The sequence below is a fragment of the Corapipo altera genome, unplaced genomic scaffold (assembly GCF_003945725.1).
Source record: "Corapipo altera isolate COAL_440 unplaced genomic scaffold, ASM394572v1 0, whole genome shotgun sequence".
NCBI classification, from domain to species: Eukaryota; Metazoa; Chordata; class Aves; order Passeriformes; family Pipridae; genus Corapipo; species Corapipo altera.
This window is the reverse complement of record NW_020884872.1, coordinates 21,712,328-21,736,934: the sequence shown is the minus strand read 5'-3', so window position 1 is coordinate 21,736,934 and position 24,607 is coordinate 21,712,328. Positions and strand designations below refer to the sequence as shown.

The 24,607-nt window shown below is 36.1% G+C and overlaps 1 protein-coding gene across 3 annotated transcripts in view; it reads right to left on the bottom strand.

Annotated features, from left to right (window-relative positions):
- The window catches only part of NLGN4X (neuroligin 4 X-linked), a 178,811-nt gene that overhangs the window by 119,786 nt on the left and 34,418 nt on the right, over positions 1–24,607 (bottom strand). For all 3 annotated transcript variants that reach the window (XM_027639555.1, XM_027639572.1, XM_027639563.1), the window contains exon 3: positions 3,499–4,341. In XM_027639555.1, coding sequence (XP_027495356.1) covers positions 3,499–3,970 — 472 coding nt within the window. In that variant the 5' untranslated portion in view covers positions 3,971–4,341. The remainder of the gene's footprint in view (positions 1–3,498; positions 4,342–24,607) is intronic.

Sequence of the window (24,607 nt, the reverse complement as noted above, 5' to 3'; positions counted from 1 at the left end):
AAGATCAAGCCAAATGTTTAGAAAAAAATTGGATAAAATGATAATTTCACTATAAATATTTTTTTTTGCTTCAGTTCTTAGTAATTTCTTATTACTACATGTTTGACATACAAAATGAAAGAAGTTTCCTAGATTTTATTTTGATTGCTTGTACTATGTATCTTCAAAATAACTGCATTGTTATTTATACTTATACAAATCTCAGTTGATTACAGTGGTTGCAATTCTTTCCCTTGCAAAGGCAAAGGAAAACAAACATTGAAATTCTACAGGTACCTTAGATGGTCTGAAATACAAGGGTTACTCTATGGAAAGTGTCATCAAAAAACATTTATCCAGTGAAAAACAGCAAAAGAATAAAAATCTATATGGGAACAATTACAGAAATATTCTGTTAGGTATGTGTATTGACTTCTATCATAAAGAATATTTTTACCGAAAAAACGAAAAAATAAAAGCCCCTAAAAACAAAGATATTTTTTGTTTTGTAAAAACACTTCAACACGGAAAATTCTGACAGGATTCTGCTGATATTTGACATTTGAAATGCAGAATCCTATGGGTCAAAAGAAAGGAAATTATTAATACATATGCAGACTGTGTAACAGGGCTTTTTAATTTCTTTACCTAGAAGCTAGAACTATTTTAAAGAAGTCATTTAATTTCACTGTACTTTTTCTGAAAAAAGCAGCAACATTTCAAACCATTTTATTATAAATAACTAAACTTATCACCTAGCTAAAGAGATTGAATTCTACTCTTTATTTCCATTAGTTTATAGTGGCAGGATTCCAGTAAAGCAATTCTGAAATCAGATGAAGGCATGTGTGCATTTCTTCTTCACTTCTTTATTGAAAGTACATGATCAAAATCTGGTTCTCTTTGACCAAACCACACAAGTGATAAGAATCAGGTCATGCTATATAGCGACAAAAAAACAATCAAAAAAAACCCCCAAACCTGAGCTGCATTTTGATTAGTTATTCACCAGAACTGACTTGAAGCAAGCACTGCATATGACCACAGTTAATTCATTACAGTTGTTTATCTGTTCTTTTCACCAAGGTTAAAGAAAAAAAAAGGTACATAATATGATTCAGATTAAGTTCCACAATCAGAAAATTAATTAGGTTTGGATGATTCCAACCATCTTTTCTTCTACACAGAAAACAGTTTCAAACCTCTTATAAATCAATCTGTATTTGAGAAAGAATTAAAAATGTGAATATAATTCAAAGTCACTCACTCTGAGATCTTGCTTCAAAACCTAATTTCATGGTCTGTCTCCATAACAACATAACTTATTTTTGCCAACTAAGACTCATATAATTAAGCATAACGTGTTTAATCAGATTGTATGGACTACAATTTAAGGCTATTTATGTTTAGTATGATCTGGAGACATGCTAACTTAGGAGACGTGATTTGTAGGTCAGTTCCCCTCAAGCATCTTTATGGGCAGATGACTGCCTATTTACCTCACCAAAAAAGTCACACTGAGTTATATTTAACTAGTGACATAATATACAGCATACAATTAAAACATTGTGTACTCACTCCATTTATGAATTTTTAAATTTCTTGTTCTGCAATGGAACCTGTTAAAAATGCTTGTCAAGAGCAGTCTTGCTTTCAGCTTATCACTGACATCAAACCTTGTCTCTCATTATTCAGCTACATATTCTTTTATGCATGGATTTATAGTTTGAAGAGGAGATTAAAAAAAATAGAAGCAAGAGTGTTACAGGTTGGTAGTCATTCAGACCATGAAATTTTATTTTCCATCTAATGTCAAACATTCTTTTCCTAGACATTCATATATATTTTTCCCTGTCTAGTCTCCTGTGTTCCTTAACTAATTAATGAAACTTCTTGTTATTAGATGAGGGCAATATACACATTTATTAAAACTGGACTCTAAAATAAGACTGAGTTAGCAGAGATGATATTCCTTCAGTGAGAACAAATAAAATCTTAACCCAGAATGCTTTCTTAGGGCAAGCTAAGCCTGGTGACTAATTAAAAGCTGAAGGATAAAATCCAGAATATAAACAAATTTGGAAAAGAATTATCTGTGTTATTATCCAATGAGTGAGAAGGAATGCAATGAGACTGGAAGAGGGAAAGAACTGGGTCAAAAAGATCTGCTCCTTCATCTACGCGCACATGCGCACAACACACACATGAACACACACACACGTTCACATAGAGCCCCCATAAACACAGCTTTTCTTTCACTTTTCATTTAAGCAGCTTGGTAGTATTTACTTTTGCAAAGCTCCAAGTGTTCCCAAACCTTACCCCTTTATTTTTAGCTTTCAAGTTTTTGCTTCAGCTGATGAGAACAGGAAAAGAAGGCGGTATGTTTATTGCTGGCACACAGCTTGGAAATTCTGAGTAAAGAAGCCAATCAAGGCAGAAGGATTATAATAATCAAAATACAAAATTTGCATATTTAGACTATGGTTACTGAGAAATAACAATGCTTTGGTTATGTAAATTAAAGACTCAGCTAAAGTGAAGGGATTTGCATATCTGGGAGAAATCTGTCATGTTATGCATCGGTAACTACATTCTAAGTAGCTGAAAGAACTGGCTTTTAGTAGAATATTAAATATAACTGCCAGGAGTATTTTTTATTTCCTTGTGATATAGAATAGGCTTAACTCATTTGGGGCCTGATGAAAACAGGTCTTCTTGCCTGTAGGAAGTAATACTATTCAAAACAACCAAAGATACATTCATCATGCCATAAAGCTACAATTCTGAAGATTGAGATCATGTAAATGTTCAAAGAGTTCTGTGTTACCAATTGTGTTCATCCTTTTTGTCTACTGAAAGCGGATTAGAGCAGCCCTCTTGAGAAAGGATTGCATAAAACAGACAAAAGTTTAAGGCTACCTGTTCAGCTCTGTATAATAAAATCATGTTTACTTCATTTTAAATTTAGTGAATGAAAAAAAAATAAGTTGGAGTAAAATGTTTCATAGATAAAAAATCCTAAAAAAAAGCCCTGCTGACTGAATTACTATAACAACTTTCTATTATCCATTAAAATCAAGTAGACTTAATAGCAGGTTCGGAGGTTTTATAATAAAACTAAAGGAAAAAAAAATTAGGGAAATTCTCCTTTAAAAATTAGTACGTAACACTATATTTGTACCATTCATGCATGGAAAAATAAATATGTTACTTCACGTTAACGTTTATTTCCCCTTTTCTCTCTTCTGAATGATACTCAGCTGTATTTCAGATATAAACTTAAGGCTGGCTTACACACCCTGGCCCCTGCCCGCAAATGAAACTGTGGATTGGTGTTGTACTGAAACGAGAGAGATTCTTGCAAGCACAATCAACCTGCAAAGTATTACTTTTAATGCATGTTCGGAACATTATCCATTTCTACAGATAAAACATGGAGAAAACTCAGCAAGATGCTTTAAAGACCTATGTATAGAACTCATAAGCGTGCTGCAGTGTGGTCCTCAGGGTACTTACCATCCTCTGTGGGCACATAGATATTCAAATACAGACAGTCTTCATTTTGATCTTGAACATATGTCACCACAGTATCCAGATTGGCTGTAAACCAGACTGGCAGCATATCATTGAGCAGTGACCTCTCATCCAGGTACTGCGGGCAGACAGCAGCAAACTGTGTGGCGTTGCGGACACCTGTCCAAGACGACGGTGGCTCCGGGGGCTGAAATCGCCTTTCTCCAGTTGGAGGAGAGGCATAAGGAACACCCAGGTACTGCTCCACTGGACCAAGGATCTCATTAGGCAAAGGTGTTCTTAAACCACGTATTTTGCCATAATTCGTAGTAACAACTGGGTATTGTGCTTGGCCTTCAATGAGAGTAAATCTTATAGCCAGTGCAGTTATCCACAGGAGGAAGTTAGAATTCAACATGACACACATTGGGGTGAAGATCAAAGGCAGCCATAGGAGTCCCATTGGTTTTGACATTATTTAAATCAACATCAGCAGGGCTCTTTTTTTTCCACAGCCAGCAGAAAATTAATCAGTCAAGGAAAATGCAAACTAATAAAAAAAGTCGTCAAAAGGAGATGAAGCAAGGGAAAATGTAACCTTGTTCAGGCAACAAAAAACCAAAAGCTGATGTGTGTAGGTGCCTCAGCTGACTGGCTGTAAACAAATCCCAACATCAGAAGAAACAAGGGAGTGTTTGCCCCTAAGGCCCATCCCAGACTCTAGCGTTGACTTAATCCTGGCAACGCATAGCACTTCCCAGCAAGTAGCGTGGCGAGAGATCTGCAGTTATTCCACTTGCTCAGTGAAATTGGTCCTTCTGGTGAAGTCCAGCCCACTCAGTCAGCCTGTGGCCAAAAGAAAATAAGCAATTTACATCAAGAGAGAAATTTATATAGGCATAAATTTAAAATAAAATTTTAAAAAAATATATTCACACATTCCTTCCACATCAAGGCCCACAAAAGTTTTATGAATTTTAGACATCATGGTTATGTGTTTCCAAAGACAGGTAAGGTAAGAGAGCTGAAACAGAAGCCATAAGCTTGTGAGAGGTTATACCACAAATCAAACATTTGTGCTTTTATATATGCTCCCAAACCAAACCACAGGCCAAACATTGTTGCTTTCGGGAAGGGTATCACATTTAAGTGTTAGCTTAAGGGTATTTTCTGCCCTAAATAAATGGAATCTCCTTTTTGAGCATATTTGCATTCCCACAGGAACCATTCATTGTTTTTTTCTCCTGTATTGGATAATCTCTCTTTGTTAGGATATGACTTCTATAGAGTATTTTTCACATGACTTCTTTTCTGTATGACATCATAATTTACGTTCATTTAATGCAGAAATTCCAATTAATGGAATAGCATTACAGTAGTTCAAATCAATTATGTGAACAGTTAGTCAAAATCAGATACAAATTTATTTGGTTTTGTATCTGTTTTCTTTGTTCTATGTCTGACAAACAGAACAATGAAAAATGAAAAGAAAAAAAGTGTGATACAATCTCTTGAAAGTCAGATTTTGACCTACATAGCATTACAATTACATAACATTAGCTTCTTGCATTCTTCCACTTTTATTTTTAGACAGAAGGCAATTCCTACAATAATTCTGTTAATTTTTAATGAAATACAAGTCACTTACATGTATATGCTAACCACTACAAGTAGTACAAATAAACACACATCAACATTCTTATACCTGCCCAAAGAAAGAAGGAAGTTCCTTTTCACCCACTATTCAACTCAAAACCACAGACAATAACTGCACACGTAAAAAAATCTGTATTATGGGAAACCAATACTGATCCCTTATATTTGGTAGGATGAACACACCCTTATACATCAAACTCACATAACTGAACTACCTGGTCCTGTTTACAGTCAGGACTCTGACAAGGGAAGTATTTTGAAAGATATTTCATTCTCTCAAAACTCCTGGAATTCTTCAATGACTTCATTTTAGCACTCTTACCATAAAATTTTTGAACACCTGAACACCAGAGGCCAGAAAAATATCACACACATATTATTTGTGGTGGACCAAAATTTCTACTGACATTTTCACTAGGACTTGCAATTTGAGTGCCATTTCTGAAGAAGTCATTACCAGATCTAAGTGTTGTGTCCCCAAGGACACCACCAGGGCCATCAGCCCCTGTCTGAGCTATGTTGCAGGAAGCCCTGTGCCCATCCCCATGCCCAGCCTGGATCTTGCCCTCACTGGGTCCCCAGGTCGACCCTGGACCTGACTCCTCACCTTATGACATTGGGTCATGGCAGGGTCCTGTCCGTGTTCTCAACCCACCCTCAATGTGGTGCTTTAAGAGTTTAGAATATTGCCTTGCTAGCACTGCAGTTCCCACAGCTGCTGGGTCCATCCTCCCTCAGGGGGCAGCCCTGCTTCAGCTGCTCCCTGACACTCAGAGTGGTCAGCCAGCTATCGGTCACCTGAAATTCCTCATCAAGAACCACCTTCCCTTCTGATTTCTGCTACTGTCGTTAACAATTGAAGTCAGCAGCAGGTGATTGATTTGAACTATTTGCTCCCTCTTGCTGTCTCCCTTTCTGACTTTGGCATACTTTCTGACCATGCAGCACAAATCAGATTTTCCAACTGAGGATTTAACCTGTGCTCAGGGAGAAGCAACAGATCTTACTCCCTTGATGCCCACACTGCTGAAATTTGTAATGACATTTTAAGAAGTGTGGAATAAAGTGCTAAGAAAATTGACAAGGTGGAAGGAAAAACAGTGATTCAGATGATAAAAGACGGACAGAGAAAAAAAATGTCTGGGCAAACACTAAATGAAAAAAAAAAGAAGCAAAACAAGAAAAGAAAATGAGAATAACAAATAAACAAAAATGAACACATTATCAGCATGGAGAGAGCAAAAAATGACAACATGAAGGAAAGTGGAAATCCTCAGTTGATGTAGTAGGGATAATACACAACAGTCAAAAATATGACTTACTAAATAGTATGTATCCTCACTAATTACAGCAGGGCTTTGGATATCTGGTTATATGTCATCATTTTGAATAGGGTGAAAGGACAGGAAAAGGGAAACATTTATTATTGACCTGGAACTGAATTTCTTATTCCTTTATCTAGGAAGTAAGAACAACAAAAGTTAGTTTTGTGAGTATTAAATCCACTCATGTGGTGTATTTTATTTTCCCCCTGTACCTTAACAGAAGCATATATACATAAAGTGTGCATTTCTGATTCTTGCACACATAGATATTAGATTTTAAGGATCTTGAATCCATACGGAAATAAATCACTGGCTAACACGCAGAAAATAATCAGATTTCTCCACTGTCTGAACTGTAACAGGCCCGCAGCCTTTGCCAACCAGTGTAAAGACATAAATAGCACATAATGATAAGTGCATTAACACAGACAAGATAAATATCATAAAAAAGCAATTTTAAGATGATAAGTCAGAATAAACTCACTTTTGTAAAATGTTTTGGTTATTAAAAGTTATTGAGTTTCACCAGTTAAATGATGATAATTTTTAATAACTTCTTAGTAAATAGGTCTCATATAAAAAGTTTACATAAGTAATAAATTATGTATGACCACTGTATACAATAAGTCTTTAAACAGAAGTCTCACAAACAAAATTGTTTTGCAAAGACAGTATTACACAGAATCACACAAGGTCGAAAGAGACCTTCAAGATCCAACCAACAGCCTAGCATCACCATAATCACCCCTAAAACATATCCCCATAGCCACCTCTTGAACACTTCCAAAGACCTCCCTGCGCAATGCCTAACCTTATTCCAGTGCCTAACCACTCTCCTAGTGATTTTATTTTTTTTTAACTTAGTCTGAACCTCTCCTGGTGCAACTTAAGGTCATTTTCTCTCATCCTTTCACTTGGGACATGACAGCAGAGACTGACTCCCATGTCAAAACAACCTCCTTTTGGTTAGTTGTACAGAGCAATGAGGTCTCCTCTCAGCCTCCTCTTCTCCAGATTAAACAACCCCAGCTCTATCAGCTGCTCCTCATAGGACATGTTTTCTAGACTCTTCACCAGCTTCACTGCCTTGCTGTGGACACAGTCCAGGATGTCAGTGTCCTTTTTGAAGTCAGGAGCCCAAAATTGAACACAGGATTCAAGGTGCAGCCTCACCAGTGCCAAGTACAGAGACAATCACTTTGCTTGTCTTGCTGACCCCACTATTTCTGATATAGCCAGGATGCCACTGTCCTTGGCCACCTGGGCACACTGCTGGTTCATGTCCAGCTGGCTGTCAACCAGCACCCCCAAGTCCCTTTCTGCTCAGCAGCTCTCAAGCCACTCTTCCCCAAGGCTGTTGTGATTCAGATGCAGGACCCACTTGGCCTTATCGATCCTCATACAACTGTCCTCAGCCAATCCAGCCTCTCCAGATCCCTCTCAGAGCCTTCCTACCCTCCAGGAGTTTAACACTCCCACTCAACTTAGGATCATCTGAGAATTTACTGAGGATACACTCATTTCCCTTGTCCAAATCATAGATAAAGATACTAAACAGGAGTGGTCCCAATACCGAGCCCTAAGAGACACCACCAGTGACTGGCTGTGAACTGGATTTAGTTCCATTCACCACTACTTGCTGGGACCAGCCATCCAGTCTTTTTTAACCCAGCAAAGACTGCACCCATCCAAGCCATGAACAGCCAGTTACCCCAGGAGAATGCTGTGGGAAAGAGTGTTTGACAGTTTACTGAAGTCTATATAGACAAGATACACAGCCTTTCCCTCATCCACTAAGTGGGTTACTTTGTGATAGAAGGGGAACAGGTTGGTCAAGCAGGATCTGCCTTTCTAAACCCATGTTGGGTGGGCCTGATTTCCCAGTTGTTCTGCACATGGCATGTGATGGCAGTCAGGACGATATGCTCCATAACTTTCCCCAGAACCAAGGTCAGGTTGACCGGCCTGTACTTCCATGGGTCATCCTTCAGACCCTTCTAGTAAATGGGCATTAAATTTGCTAATTTCCAGTCAACTGGGCCTTCTCAGGTTAACCAGGACTGCTGGTAAACAACTGAAAGGGGTTTGGCAAGCTCTTTCACTAGCTTCCTCAGGTGCATCCCATCTGAGCCCATAGACTTGTGGGTGTCTAACTGGCTATAGAAGGTCACTAACCATTTGCTCCTGGATTATGGGGGTTTCACTCAGGTGCCCTAACTTTGAGCTCTGGAAGCTGTATATCCTGAGGACAACTGGTTTTGTTATCAAAGACTGAGGTAAAGAAGGAAGACTGCTACAAGTAAAGCAAAATTATCCCATTTAGGATGGGATTTCTGCCCAGTTAGGCAGAAAGTATCCCACTTTTCAGTTTATGAACATTACTAGAAACAATATCATTTTTATAAGGTTAGTTTCACACACAAAATGCATACACATTCATACACAAAAACACACAGAATAATTTTCTGTAAGAATATCAAGAGGTAAGGAAGAAGGCATGCTACCTATTCATTTGTGAACTATGACATTAAAAAGGTTGGAAGATGTAAACAAAGAGTCACAGGTTGCAAATAAAAATTAACCTTATATAGAAAATTTTAGAAAGCTTTTTAGATATTATATCAAAACCAGTATTCATCTACATGTATACAGTCAGTTATTGAATATACTTTTATATACTAAATCTACAGGAAGAACTGTACTTTTAATGTCTTTATTTATTATCACTTTTTCTCTTTTTTTACTGCTTTAAATGTTAGAAAAATATATACAAACTTGTTTGCAAGAATTCCTAGTTGGAAGTATCACTCACTCAAACAACCAAAAACAATCAATCCAAATCAAAAGATTCAGTTTAAAATTGCAACTTCTGACAGCACAACACACAGAGAGGAGGCAAAGAAGATCTGAAATCACATACATTCATACATGATTTCTTTATTGTCATTGTGTAATTTGAGACTAGTGAGATATTTATGGTCTTTGAAGTAAAAGCAGATTGCAGTTAACATCGATGTGCATTTACTAGAAACACCACTTGTACTTGATTATAAATCTGTGCCCCAAGCCACTCTCAGAGATGTTTAAATAGTCTATGAATCAGGCCTTCAGGGCTAAACTGATGGTTTCCAGGATCTGCAGTTATTGCTTTTTCAGCCTGAGGAGATTATTATGTCAGTAGCTTTATAATAATTCTATACCTGCTGGGGAAAGAGAAGATATGGCTTAAAAGTCCTCTTTGCTCCAGTGTAGAACAGCAAACTAAAGTGGTTTTTAAGGTTTTTTTACCTGCTTGTCCAGATCATGGACAAGTCACAAGAAAACCAAACAGAAATATAAATTTTACGAGCTAAGGAGACTGAGGACTGCACAGATATCCTAGGGCTTCTTACACTTTATCTAAAACTACTAAGGCACAATAGTGCACCTCAGCTTTCAGTCACCGACCACCTTCAGTCTCTAGTCCTTCCTTCTGCTCAAATTCCCTGGGGGAAGGTTTTTGGCATGTACATAGGTTTGACATCAATACAGAGTGAGGGTTAAAGACCCACCTCCACTTATTTAGACATACACTCTGAAAGCATACAGTCAGCTTTACTAGCTGAAACATAAGAATAGCCACCTAGTCACCAGAACAAAAATAATGTAATCAGTAAAACTTCAGATTCTCCTCATACTGATATTTGGTACAGTAGTTAATGCATTTAAAAATATTTCATTTGCCAAGAATATGAACTGTATCTTTTCTTCTTTCTGTTCTCTTTGTCCACTAGAAATATATAATTTTGAAAGTTATTAAGTAAAGTGAATATATGATTGCTTGTTTTTTTTGTTTTTTCATTGCTGGTTTGGTTTGTGTGTGTGTGTGTTTGTGTGTTTGTTTTCAAACAAAAGTAATTAAAAAGATTATGATATTTTAAACATATATAAAGCTCTATAATAAACTAATGTAGTTGTCTGATACTGTAAATATGAACTACCCAAGGCATAGAATTATTTGAACAGGCTTACAGTATTAATTTTAGCAATACATATAACTAATTTGGAATATTAGCAGAAACCTAATCACACAGTTGTTTTCTGTAAAAGCTCTTCCCAAGACATCTTTAAATGTGCCTCTACCTCCTAACCAGCCCTGCACCCTCTTAATAGTGTCTGATTTCAAATGTTTGTTCAATAACAAAAAAACTGTTCTTTCAAATATTGGTAAATGCATACTGGTTTTGTCTACCATCCTGCAAATTAAAAAAACCAAACAAACAAACAAAAACCCCACAATAATTATTTCTTTAGGTATTTTTTTCTGAGCTTCTAGGACTTCTTTCTTGATACACTGAAATGAGCTAAAGTTCAATCTTCCTCATCCTACATAAAGTCATTCACTAAAGTCAGACAAAGTCATAGTAAATAACACAGAGGAACATGAATCATGAACTAATCTGCAGTTTCTGGACTGGATTACTTACAAGGTTGATGGGAAGGTTATTTACTGAAGTTGGCCAATCATAGCTATTTTTGAATCTCAGAACTGTAACTGTAGCAATGTCTGGCTTCAAATTAACATGCAGCAGAGTCTTACAAGAAATTATTTTTCTAAATAGAAGGTGTATTTTGTTGTATTTTTGTAAGCACTTTCCCAATAGGAATAAATTATGTATTATTAAATTATTATTTAAAAACCACACAGACACACACAAAAACCCAAAACAAAAAAAATCCAAACTTATAATAATTCTAACAGTAGAGAAGGACCAGATCTAAGCATGTTTTGTCTCAAACATTCTGAGTACTGCTGCAGGAAATGTGATTGGAGACAAAGGTCCCATGGAGGTGGGGCAGCGCTGTTCTGAGCCAACTTCCTTCTCTTGAGATTAGTGCTCAATCCGCATGCTCAGCTTACTTTCTGGAAAAAGCCTGGATGTTCACACCTCAAGAAAACATGCAAATACTCTAATTTACATGAAAAGCATGCACAAGGTTAACTATAAAAGGGACCAGATTGCCCCCCCCCCCCCCTTTCTCCTCTCTCCTCTCTTTCTCTGTTTTTTTGGTTTGCTCCAGCTCCGGATCATCCCCACGGCAGGACAAACACGGCATCTAAGGACTGGTGATACACTTTGTTTTCTTCCCTTGCTTTGCCTGGGCAAAAGAACGGCTGTCAGAATCTAGCCCATACTCCTTACTGAAATTTACTGTGGGAGTGGGGAGATTGTGGAGGTGTGTTGTGGTTTGTAAGCCAGTACCTTTGTGTAGCAGTGTTGTGGCTTTTTAGCCAGCATCTTTGGTTGTGTGTTGTGCATTGTGAGCCAGTATCTTGAGGAGTTTGTCTGGGGAGTTGGGAACTTACTCAAGTGTATCGCATAAATTTAAAAGCGTATTAGCCAATACCTTTGAGTCTAAATGTTGTGCTTGTCAGTAGAGTTAAGAAGACAACTATACCATAAAGCATAAGAGTTCCCTGAGACCTGGTCTTGTGTCTTTGTTCAGCCTGAGAATTTACAGTAAACATCACGCCCCCTTACTGGTGGGTTGTGACATTAACTTAGCATTATAAACTTTACTAGGGACGAGTATGAGTATCTGAACTATGTATCACAGAATCACAGAATTATTTAGGTTGGAAGTATTTCTTATTAATTCACAGTTAAAAATCACTTGAAGATTTAAAGTTTAAACTGAAAAGCGATACACATTTAAGAACTATGATGTATCCTTCCTTAAAGTGAAAATAAATGCCAACCATACAAACATTACTATGGACCCTGAAGTATCTTAGTTGTATAGTTAGAAGTAACTAAGAAGAAAAACGTGGATAATTTATATTATTTTTTTAATACGGAAATAAAGCCTGAGAAGCAATACAAATTATATACAAACATTAAATTAAGACGTTTGGGGTTTTGTTTTCAAATAACATGATGCATTTACCCTTCTGTGAATTTCTCTGAGTCTCTCAGATAGGCTTGGACAGTGTCAGTAGATCCCTCAGGTTAGAAATTACAATCACCATTTACTTTTCAGAAAATGGACACACATTTCTTTCATATCATTGCTTCTTGCCTGCAGCTACCACGCTTTGAATTTCTAAGTCTCACACTATCAAAAAGAATGATGGGATTATAAGAAAAGGCTGTGTGGTGCCTGCATTGTTTTTGAAAACTGCAATTCTCTCAATAATGAAAACAATTTTAAAACCGAGTGGAGGGAAAGAAAAAGCATGATCATCACTCCTTTTCCACAAAAAAACAAGAAATACACTTCAGCATTCTGTAAAAAATCAGCTGTTTGGATCTAACTATAAAAGGTGGTTGTTGAACAATCACAACCATGATTTCCCTTATTTACTCCTGTATTTAAAATTATAAAAAAAAAACCTTTATGGCCAGGAGGACCGAAGACTAACTGGAAATGCTCAGTTAAGACCATTGTACTTATCTCACTGACTTTTGAACTATAATTTCAACTGCTATTGCACACAAGAACTACAGAAGAATTTTGGTGGTTAGACAGTTTTTATGATACCTTCTGCTTCTTGAGATAAATTGATAAAGATTGTAAATAAATATGAGGTGTTAATACTGGGAAAGAAAAAAACATGTCATGAACTGCTTACAAACATAAACCTGAAATTATTAATTTCAGGTTTACACACCAAAGGTGTGTTCCACTCAGATCAAATCGTGATCTGAATTTAAGCTTCCTATGACTGAATGAACACTGTAGCTATTCGAATGTCTAATTGTGGCTGCAAAGTCTTAAGAAAATACTACTCTTCTAGTAAATATGTTAGGGAAATGTACGAAAAGTAACATCAGTACAGTCTAGCACAAATGCTGGCTTTCTTTCCAGCTTTTACTTCTGACATGACCTTGTAAAAGAAATGTAGCACACTGTGGATCTCTCTTTGTTTATTTTATGCACCTCTGTTTTCTTAAATTCAGTTGTGTTACTCCGAAAAGAAACAGGCTGTTCAGCCCTGAGTTTCTGTAAGGCAAAAGCTCCTGTAGAGTAAAACTTCTTATGCCTGGAGGAAACTACTGATTTATGAATATGAAAAAAAATTGAAATATGCGTACAAAAATCTCTATTTTATACATTTTATTAGGTTTACAGAATAGGCCTTTATAATGTGAATAAATCCTCAAAAAAAATCTGAATTCATTATCTAATACCACTGGAACACCTTAAAAAAAAGTGTTTCTAACATGGAATGAGTCTAACTCTTCTCCATGTCAAATGACTGAAAAGGAAAATTCTTAAGGGAATCTATAGGTTTTATCTAAATATTATACAAAGAAACTTACAGGTCTCGGTCATCTGTGTCTTCAGCATCAAATTATGTGCACTCCCTTGTCAAGGATGGAAGAAACTAAAACTCTTGTCTGAACCAACTGAGAAACTGTCTAAACGACTGATTGATAGGCTATTTGATCTCTTGAAGCTATTTAATAATTAGAATTTGATATCTTCCTGTTGGCATTCCAGTCTCAGAAGAGAAGACATTAAAAATGTTACAATAACCAAAACTAGGGTGGGAAAAGCACGAAAAATTTAAACCAGATGGGCATGTGAACACACCAACACACACATGCACACATCCCCATCAATCTACTATATGGCCACAAAAAGTTGCTGCTCTGTTACTCAAATTCCTAGAACTGAATTACACAGGAGACAGAGGCATGACATTTTCATAGGATTACCTGACTCAGTTACCAGGTGGTGATACTGCCTTCATTCATATGATAATGTCACAATTATGCACTCATTCTGGAAATGGGAGAGTTGAGTGACTGCCCTCATTAACTTGAAGAAGTCTAAACCCACATCTTCAGTCTTTCAAGTTACAAACATTAGCTTTTAAGTAAGCCTGTGATGGCTAAATGGACTATGTGAAGTGTTGTCAATCCTAAACCAAAAGACTTTGCTCTGACATTCTCACCCTTGGACTATGAGAAAACTCTAACATTGCATTCCTATAAAGTACAAACTCCACTGGACATGTGTTTTCACTTTCAAGCAAGCCTTATGCAGTTTGTAGGAGAATCATTTCATAAAATAAAAATTGTGACTGGAGATTATCTTTACTGTGCTATCAGTAAAGACATCATCAAATTTACCAATTTGATCTTCCCCTTAGGTTTTATTTCTTTGCTAGAAAGCAGACAACTTCACCAGCATGAGAGAAAGAATGTCCTCTAGCTTTTGTTCCTGTTCCCTTCCTCCTAACTTAGTGGGCTTTCACCTACTAAGCACTGACTTGAGCCCCTTATATTTAAAAAGTGAGAGAGCATGTCTCAGCAAGATAAGTCTCCACAAAATGTTATGAAGAATGGGATCACCAGAATCACCCACTAGATCAGTGCTGTTAGAGCAAAAAAGCTGAGGAAGGGGCTGGAGCACAAGTCTTATGAAGAGTAGCTGAGGGACCTCAGATCATTTTGCCTGGAGAAAAGGAAGCTTAAGAGGGTACCTATTGCCCTCTACAACTACTTGAAAGAAGGTTCTAAAAAGGTGGGGGTCAGTCTCTTCTTCCAAATAAGAAGTGATAGGATGAGTGGAAATGGTCTCAAGTTGCACCAAGAATTAGAAAAAATTTCTTCACCAGAAGGGTTGTGGAACATGCAGCCCAGGGAAGTGGTGGAATTTACTGGAACACACAGCCCAGGGAAGTGGTGGAATCACCATCCCTGGAGGTATTTAAAAGACACCTGGATGTGGCACTTAGGCACATGGTATAGTGGTGGACTTGACAATGCTGGATTAGTGGTTGGACTTGATGACCTTAGAGGTCTTTTCCAACTTAATTGATTCTATGATCTTAAGCAACAGTAATGAGGCAACCATTCCTATACTGCCTACTGCCTTCCCCTCTCCCCAGCAAACACAGCTTAAAAGCCTGCCTAGGAGAGAGCCTGTGGCATATACTTTGCTTACTGTCCTGTATATGCTGAATTTATAATGAAGAGTGAAATTTGTAACTTTCTAGTTGACATAAGCACCGGGACCTGTGAATTATATCATATAATGTGGACCCCTAAAAGCTAAGCATAATATTACCATACAGAAGTCTCATTATGCTGTTTTCAGGTCAGTGCAGTAAGCACTGGAATTTAGGTCTAAGCAGTGAATTAAATGAGGCTAGAGCTTGGATGCTGGCACTGTCCCACCATGGCATTCATACCTTCCAGCCAACGCACATGCATAAACATGTAATACTACAGAACAGAGATATTCCTCAACAGACAGTTGTTTTGGGTTTTTTTAGTACGAAAGACTTGCACTATAGAGATGCAAACTCTGCTATGCTTTGTATGCTCAGGGACAGAGAACAGGACCTGGACCATTTTATTTACTAAGCAACATAACAGCATGGGAAGAATCAAATATATCTTTCCTCCTCACTGATGGATGCCTCAAATCCAAGTCTGACTTTGGCTACTTTTATGTAATGTACATTTTTTGCTTAAATATGGAAAGTGAGGGGAAAAATAGAGGGTATGTTCCTCTAGAAAATTAATGAAATATGACTGTCATCTCACATCAGATAGTGACAAACCTGTAATATGAGAAGATGTACACAACAATAACAACAGCAAAAGTGAGATTTATTTGCAAAACAACAATAAAAGCTGGGTAAATATTAACAACATGTAGAAACCTAAGAAACAGACTTCTGAAATTCCAATACTTTGGAAATGCAAATTGGAAAACTGTTACACAAGCTAGCAAGAGGATATACTAAGAAGAATTTCATATATATGTAAGCTTGAAAAATCTGTCTTGATGGCAGTTACTTGAGTTTAGTGCCATTTTGGTTTTTTTTAATCGCTATTTTTTCAATTTTATCTATTTGTTGCCACAACATGCATGAGGAAAAGCAGAAAAGCTAGGCTTGGAAAAGAAATCAAATATTTTGCAGGTAATTTGCTATTCAGTTAAAAATGTCCTCCATTTCCAATCCCACCCTCCCAAATGATAAAAATCAAATCATCTGTCATGGTCTTCTAAGAATTCCAGGAGAAATCTCATAATAATAAGTGAATGCCTTTCTCTTAGGTAAAAAAAAAAGAATTTCTTAAAATCATCTACATGACAGCCCCTATCATTCTACTACATGCAGAACTTCAAAGCTATCTCACATTAAGTTAATTATACTTTCTTGCATCAAAGGGTTTTCAGAAATCTAACATAATCTATTGTATCTGCTTTGTAGTGTGTAGAGCTGCATCTGAGTAGAAAAGGAAAGACAATAACAAAGACAGAAAGTGTTATTTCTCATCCTGCTCATCCTTCCACTCCCATTATTGGTAAGTCTTCATCTTTGCCTAGCACCATGAAAAGGTTCTTTCTCTATCTTGGAAACATCACTAAAGCTCATGTTCATCTCACAAATTGTTTATGAAAAAGTCAGACACATACACTTCAGGCAGCAACTCTTCCTACTGTAACACAGGTATTTCACATTAAATATTAGTTGAAGTCAACCACTATGAAAACATCCTGCAGATTCTGTTTAAAGAGCCCATGTCATCAGCCTAGATTAGACAGCTAACCCTCTGAACTGAGCTGTAGCGAGATGGTTCCTTCTTTCAGCTCTTACCAATATATACAGAATTATCTCTACAGCCACAAAGATAAGAAACTTGTAACTTTCCAATTTTTTCATACATGAACCAAGTCCTCTTGACTAAAATCACAAAGAACTTATTCTACTATAAGTTTCTTAACAGTTTTTGTCTGTTCTTTCATTAGTTCTGCCGATAGTTTATCAAAGATGATGTAGCATCCATTGGGAAGAAATTCAGTATTCAGAGTTTAGTCTAAACTTCAGGTATTTTCTTGCCTATCATTCAATTAGTTTTATCCTTCCCTTTTTTATTACTGTTGTTATTATTATTATTATTATTATTGTTATTCCCACAGCCATCTCTGTCTTATTTCAAAAACCACTACATGATATCTTCTTTAATGTAAAATTATATCTCAGTGAACAAATTTATCCATTTTCCCCATTTTCACCTAATACTAGCCTTTGCTAACATAGAACTGAGAGGTCTGTGGAAAAAGAGTATTATGTTAGAAATATTGGGTTTATTTATTTATAAAAAATGTGTTTCCCATTTTTGGACTTTTTGGATCCAATGAGTACCATTTATGAATGACTTTCTAATAAGACACATGAAATATTATCATTATCATATTATTTAACACATTTTTTCATTATTCCTGTTCTCCCCTGCTTGAAAACATGTCCTTTTTTCCTCTTTTGTACATAGCCTTTTCAGTCCCTTTCTAATTCTCAGATCTTTCTTCTAGAGTGGACACCACTAGCTTGTTCTTTTCTCCAAATCATAATTCCTTCTTATGACTCTTTTCTTCTCCCTGGTCATTTTTTTTTTAGCCTCCCTTTGTCTCTTCACATATTTATATATATATATGTAAGATATACAGAAAAAGTTATATGTATATTGATTCAATCAATGTAAAATTGATTTTTATTTTGTAAAGGGAATTTATTTCATTTATTTTGTAAAGTATTTCTGGTTTTCTATCTTTATTTTTTTTCCTTTTTACCTTTAATCATACCCATATGGGATAATATTGCATAAAAAAAATAAGACAATATGCAGTTGACAGGTTGAATAGGGAGGATTGATCTATTTTTTCCTGCCCTCAGTCAACTGATTAAGGTCAGGATTGAGAAAAAATGTACCTTGTCACATGGCAGGAGTTACAGCTTCCTGTGTGCTACTATTATATCATCTTAAGATATCTCACTAATAAAACATAATACCAACCAAAAATATATACCACAAACTAATGCAGTCAATTAACAGAACAGATGGAGGTCAGGGCAAACAATTAAATCCCTTTGACAGAAGAGAAGATTATTCTACCTCCTATTGGAGATACGTCAGTAATTCCCGTGTGATCTGACTTACACTTTTGTTCTTCAAAATAATTCCTTTCACAATGCCTTCTTTGGCATGAGAGAAAAAGATCCATCATCTGAAAGTCTTGTGTCTTGCTTGTAGCTGTATATAAATTTTTAAGTCATGGGAAAGTGCACATATGTTTCTTCAACAGTTTTCTTGCTGATTCTTGGAACAAGCAAATCAAATATCTTTTTGCTTTTGTTTAGACAGCTGCTACTCTCCTTGAAGTCTGCCCCCCCAAAGGGATGATACAGCTATCACCTTGGCAAGTTGCTAATCATTTCTTTTTGGAATTGAATATTGTTTCCCATTGGCATCGAAGATAACCATCTAGGAGTTCGTTATTTCTCTGGCCTTGAATTTCAGTATATTTGTAACAATTACCTTTCCTGAATTCTTGCACCAAGATGGTTGTATTTCTGGACATGAGATCTACACTGCTAATAATAAAACTGTAAGTGTTGTACCCATATTCTGGCAATATAGATTACATATTTTACATTTCAAACAAAAAAGTTTTCACTACCAGAAACTCTGAGTTATTAAATTTTGTTCTAATTTTGCTGATTTCCAGAATATACACTTCAAATGATAAACCGTAAACAACCATAAGAAAAAATTGTTCAGCTAAGGATTTAACTTAAATTCTCCATGAGAAAATTTTTCACAGAAAAAAACCTCTGTATCGAATGAGTTCCATTTTGGTTTTAACTAAAAGTCATTTCAAAAAAAGAAAAGATGTTTCAGTCCAGAACACCATAATCATGCAAAAGTTTTGCTAAGTCTTTAACTCCCTTTTTTAAAGTTAACTCATAACATACTGTGGTAATATTTAAATATACCAAGCTCAGAATGCAGTTTACTAACATTTAAAAGCACAGAAAATCCATACTCCAAAAGACAATGAAGATGCCAAGAGAGTGATCTAATAGTGTAATTGTTGTGATTGCTCTGTCCCAGCTCCAATTTTCAGTTTTCTTTATCAAGCTCTTCTATTGAGAACACCTGCTTTGTAAATTAATAAACTCAGATTGCTTGATTTCTGTACTGTCATAAAAGATTTGTCTTTCAGATACATACTCTTTAATGAATTCTGCTCTCAAATTAATATACAGTTTATGCTGAACATATCAGATCTGAATTTCTTGTACCCTTATGAAGCTTATTACCTTACTGTCACACTTCTTAGTTTTGATAGCTTCTAATGGAAACAGATTCTAGTTCTGCCATTGTTTGAACATTGTATTGTAGCCTCACACCATTCCACTCAATGAGTTCTATTTCATTAATAATTAATGAAAAATATAAACTAAAAACTATTTCAGTAGCCTTTAAAATATCTAATTCTATTTCATTTGGTCCATCTTCTTTAAGCAGAACTGTAGCAACAACAAAAATGTTAAGCCTCTAATTATTCATCACCTAACTTTTCAAGTGACTGACCATTGTTACATAAACTTGTAATATAACTGCCTGGGTTTTCTTCCCTCGTTTTTGATACTTCTATGGAATGAAATTGAAAGGGTTATACTGTTATTTTAAATGCACGTAAGGAAAAAATGAATTACTCTTAAATGAAGATCACAGGATCATACATTGGTGGAGGCTGGAATGGAAGTCATCTGGTTCAACCCCTGTGCTTAAGGAAGGATGCCTACAAATGGTTGTCTAGGACCATGTCCAGACATATTTTTAGTATCCCCAAGGAGGGAGACTCTACAGCCTCTCTGGACATCCTTTGCCAGTGCTCAGTTACCCTCACAGTAAAAAAGTAGCTGCTGATGTTCAGACAAATAATAAAAAAAAAAATAATATCTAACAATGCAACCCAGCTAAACTGCTATTTTCTTTAAAAGTAAATATATTTTAAAGATTGAGACATATGCAATAAATAGCATTTTTCACTCATGACTAGCATATCATAAACACTGGAAACAATATTCATGTGAGTATTTTCACTAATAGCCTTCACTAATAGCTTTCACAATAGCCTTCCAATCAATTTGCTGAATATATATGTTATCTTACAAGAATTCAGTATCAGGTACTTCCTAAAATGTCACTGAAACAAACCAACCAACTACCATTCAAAAGAAAAATAAAAGAAATATAATTCACCAAGAATAGCTTGCATTTTCAAAACAAAATGACACAGAAAAAATCTTTAGAAAAGTGAATTGTAGCTAAATTAAAGTTAGTTTATGATCAGTTTATGTTGTTATGGGGTCCTAATTAGCATGCACTGCTAAACAGAAAAATTTCTTTAGAAGCTTGATTTAGAGGTTTCCAAATTTTAATAATTATCCTAATAGATCTTTATATACTTCTGCCAAAAGTCTTCACTTTTGTTTAGGGATTTTTTAAAATTCTCTAAAATCAACGGAAACAATATATTTAGATCAGGGTAACATGAATTCCATATGCACAGATAACTTAAACCTCCCAAAGAATTTTGGCAGTGTGCATTCATCCACCTTGCAAAAAGCATCCCAGTGTAAAAGGGGAGAAATGTTATTAGAGAAGTCTGGATAGCAGTCAGCTTCAGGAAAGCAAATCTGAACATGGAGATAACTTTCGCTTTAAAAAACCCCACAACTCCCTTTTAGTCCTTGAATTAATAATCTATAAATACAGTACCAGTGCAAGTTGCACTTGTGAAATAATTTTCACCAGTTGCACCATGAAAATAACTGGTAATTTGAACTGGAAATCAGCTATAGTAATTATTTTCTGTTATACCACCTACTACAGAGTAGGTGTGTTTCATTTACCTACTGATGTGTTATATCTGGGGGCTCTTTCCATCATTTTCTTGCTTTTATTTTTGAGGTTATTCTATGTGTATATGTATCTTTTTTGGAAGGAAGCATAACAAACAGAGAGCTTTTAAAGTTTTACACAAAGCTTTGTGTATTTTAGTCTGAAAGTATTATTAAATTAGAAATAGCTTTAACGAAAGAAGAGAATTCTGGTTACTGAAACATTTTAGTATTATTTCATAGTTAAGATAAAGTTATGCTCTTTGCAAGGACTCCTGCAAAAGATATTAATCTCAAAAGCTGTCTACAAATAGTTAAAATGCATATCTTTTAGTTTAGCCTCCTATTTTAGTGACATATATAAGTAAGAATAGACTTCAACTCAGTGCACCAGTTGGATCGCTCATTATTCATAGCTAATTTTCAAGGATTTGCATCTCATCTTTATGAGTCAAATTCATGACATATGTCTACCCATAAGAGAAGTCACAGTGATATGACACAGCACAGAAAATATCACCTACGTACCTTTAAAGCAAAGTGAAAAGCCTTAAATGATAGAAGCAACAAAATTTTTCAGTACAATTAACTCCATTGACTGCAAAGTACATTAGAATTAAGAGTGTGATTTAGTTCCAGATAAAAGAGTTTTGTTTCCCTCACAGAGAGCCAAACCACAGTCATAACAGAGATTTGGTTGCAGATTATTAATTTCTTACGCCAACAAAAAATTCACCTTTTTAAGATTATAAACACCAAATTTTGTCAGTTACTTCCTAAAGCCATATCAAAATATAAAAATTTAAGCTGGTTTTTCTAACATTTTGTGAACAGTCATGTAAGCTTTAAATCCGTGTTCATGCTGTGAGTGCAGATGAGCAAATATCCATCACTGTTAATACATCTGCAACCAGGTGAAAAAAGGAACAGTACTAGTTCCTACCTCTTCAGGAGAAGTAGAACCCATAATGCCTGAAAACTGACAGAATCTGATTTTACTTAACCTGAGTATTTTCACCTGCACTCAAATAATTCTGAGCTTTTTTCAGGTTGAGGATAACAACATTACCATATTTGTATTGTGTTCCCTTTCTCTGGCTTTTTCCTTGGGAAAGAACAACAGAATGCAAAGCAGTATAATATGAAAGATATTCTTTGATAAAGAACCTTGTATAAAGAGTGTTTTAGATACTTTTAGATACTTTCTTGCCTTTTTTTTAAATACTTTCAGCTTCCATATTTAAGACTCAATAGAAAAACACTGCATATATATATACATGTATATTGCGCACAATCTCAATGGAAAATCAAAAAAAAATACTCTAAGAAATGCTGTACAATACCAGCTATCTGGGTCTAAATTGGCAAGCAATTAAAGTTAAATGTATTTTATATTCATATATACAAACAAACACATTTACCTTTGGAATCAAATAGTGATTTTCAGTTCTAAATAATTTCTACAAGCAGTTTGGCTTCCTGCTGGCAAAAGCATTTTATTTTTTTCTTTTGAAAAAGAAATAAATATGCCATCATCTTCCCTAGTCACTCAACAGCTGTATCAATCTGTTTTCAGGGCAGTGATTAGCGTAATTGCAGTGGATTACTTGCATTTGGCACAGAATAAAAATAATTTATTATTTTAGCAGATGTGACATAGAATGTATGGGATATCCAGGCCCTCTGGAGCAATGCTGGAAGTTTTATTCCTAAAACTCTACTAGAAGATTATTTTAAAGAACCAAAATCTGTCTCAAAGAACCAAAAACCTTAATTCTTCTGACATGCTGTTGGATGAACAACCTCACACCATGGCTAGTGCATATATCCATGATATTAGCTGAAAATAGCCACACTGAGAGCATTATTCAAAAGTGTTTCAGTGTGATATAATTTCTCCAAAAATCAGAAAAAAACCCCATGATATGATTCCATCATTACTGATTTTTCACCTATTTTATCTCCAAATTCCAGTTTCAATGCTGAGGTGCCTATAGGGCTACCTATAGTGCTATACGAGTGTTAAAATTAATCAGCTATGTATGTACGCAGCCATTTACCTTAATACTCTTTCATGTTTTATAAGCATACATAGATAATCACTGCATGATATTAGACAGAAATATCATAAAATTATAAAATAATTTGGGTTGGAAGGGATCTTACAGACTATCTAATTCCATCCTCCCTGCCATGGGCAGAGATGCCGCTAGATCAGGTTGCTCAAAACCATCCAACCTGGTGTTGAACTCTTTCAGGGATGGAGCAGCCACAATTTTTCTGGCAGCCTGTTCCAGTGCCTCACCACCCTCACAATAAAAAGTGTATTCCTTATAGCCACTCTAAATCCATGTTTTTCCACTTTAAAGCCATTCCTCTTTGTTCCCTGTTACTAGACACCCTGATAAAACCTCTCTCTCCACATTCCTTATCAGCCCTTTTTATATATTGAAAGGCTGCAGTAAGCTCTCATGAGCACCTTCTATTCTCATGAGCACCTTCTATTCTCCAGGCTGAACTACTCCAACTATCTCAGCCTGTCTTCACAGGGGAGGTGCTCCAGTCCTCTATCATCTTGGTGGTGTTCCTCTGGACCTGCTCTAACATGTCCATATCTTTCTTGTACTGGAGACCGCAGAGCTGGATGAAGTACCTCAGTGGGGTTTCACAGCACAGTGAGCACAGGAGCACAGTGAAGAGTCAGAATCACCTCCTTCAACTTGCTGGCCACGCTGCTTTTGATACAGTCCAGGACGCAGTTGGCTGCAAGTGCACACTGCTGACTCATAATCAGTTTTTCATCCACCAGTATCCTCAAGTCCTTTTCCACAAGGCTACTTTCAATCCATTCACCATCCAGCCCCTACTGATATTGGGGATTGCCATGACACAGGTGCAAGACCTTATACTGGCCTTGCTGAACTTCAAGAAGTTCTCATGGATTCATTCCTCCAGCCTGTTGAGGTCCCCCTGGGATGGCATTCCTTCCCTCAAGTGAATCAATTGCACCGCTTTATCTTGATGTCATCCTTATACTTGATGACGGCGGACTCAGTCCCATCATCTGTGCTACTGATGACGATATTTATTAGCATGGTCCCACCAGTATGGACCCTTGAGAGACATCGTTCATTACTGGTTTCCACCAGTAACCAATGTAGCCCTTGGCTTCATAACCTATATTACAACCTGTATAAAAAGGATTGCATGATACAGCCATCTCCTGCTTTTAGAATCTGGAGCTGATGATCCCAGAGATCACTTTCTGTCAGTTATTTCTAAAAGAAACTTGAACTTCAGGGTACAGAGCTCAAATTAAGTCATGGGAATGCCAGGAGGACACAAGATTTTCCTGTTATACAGGGCTATTCCTTTTATATAAAAAAGAAGGAAGGTAGCTGCTGAATGGCAGGTAAAGGGATATATATTAAGA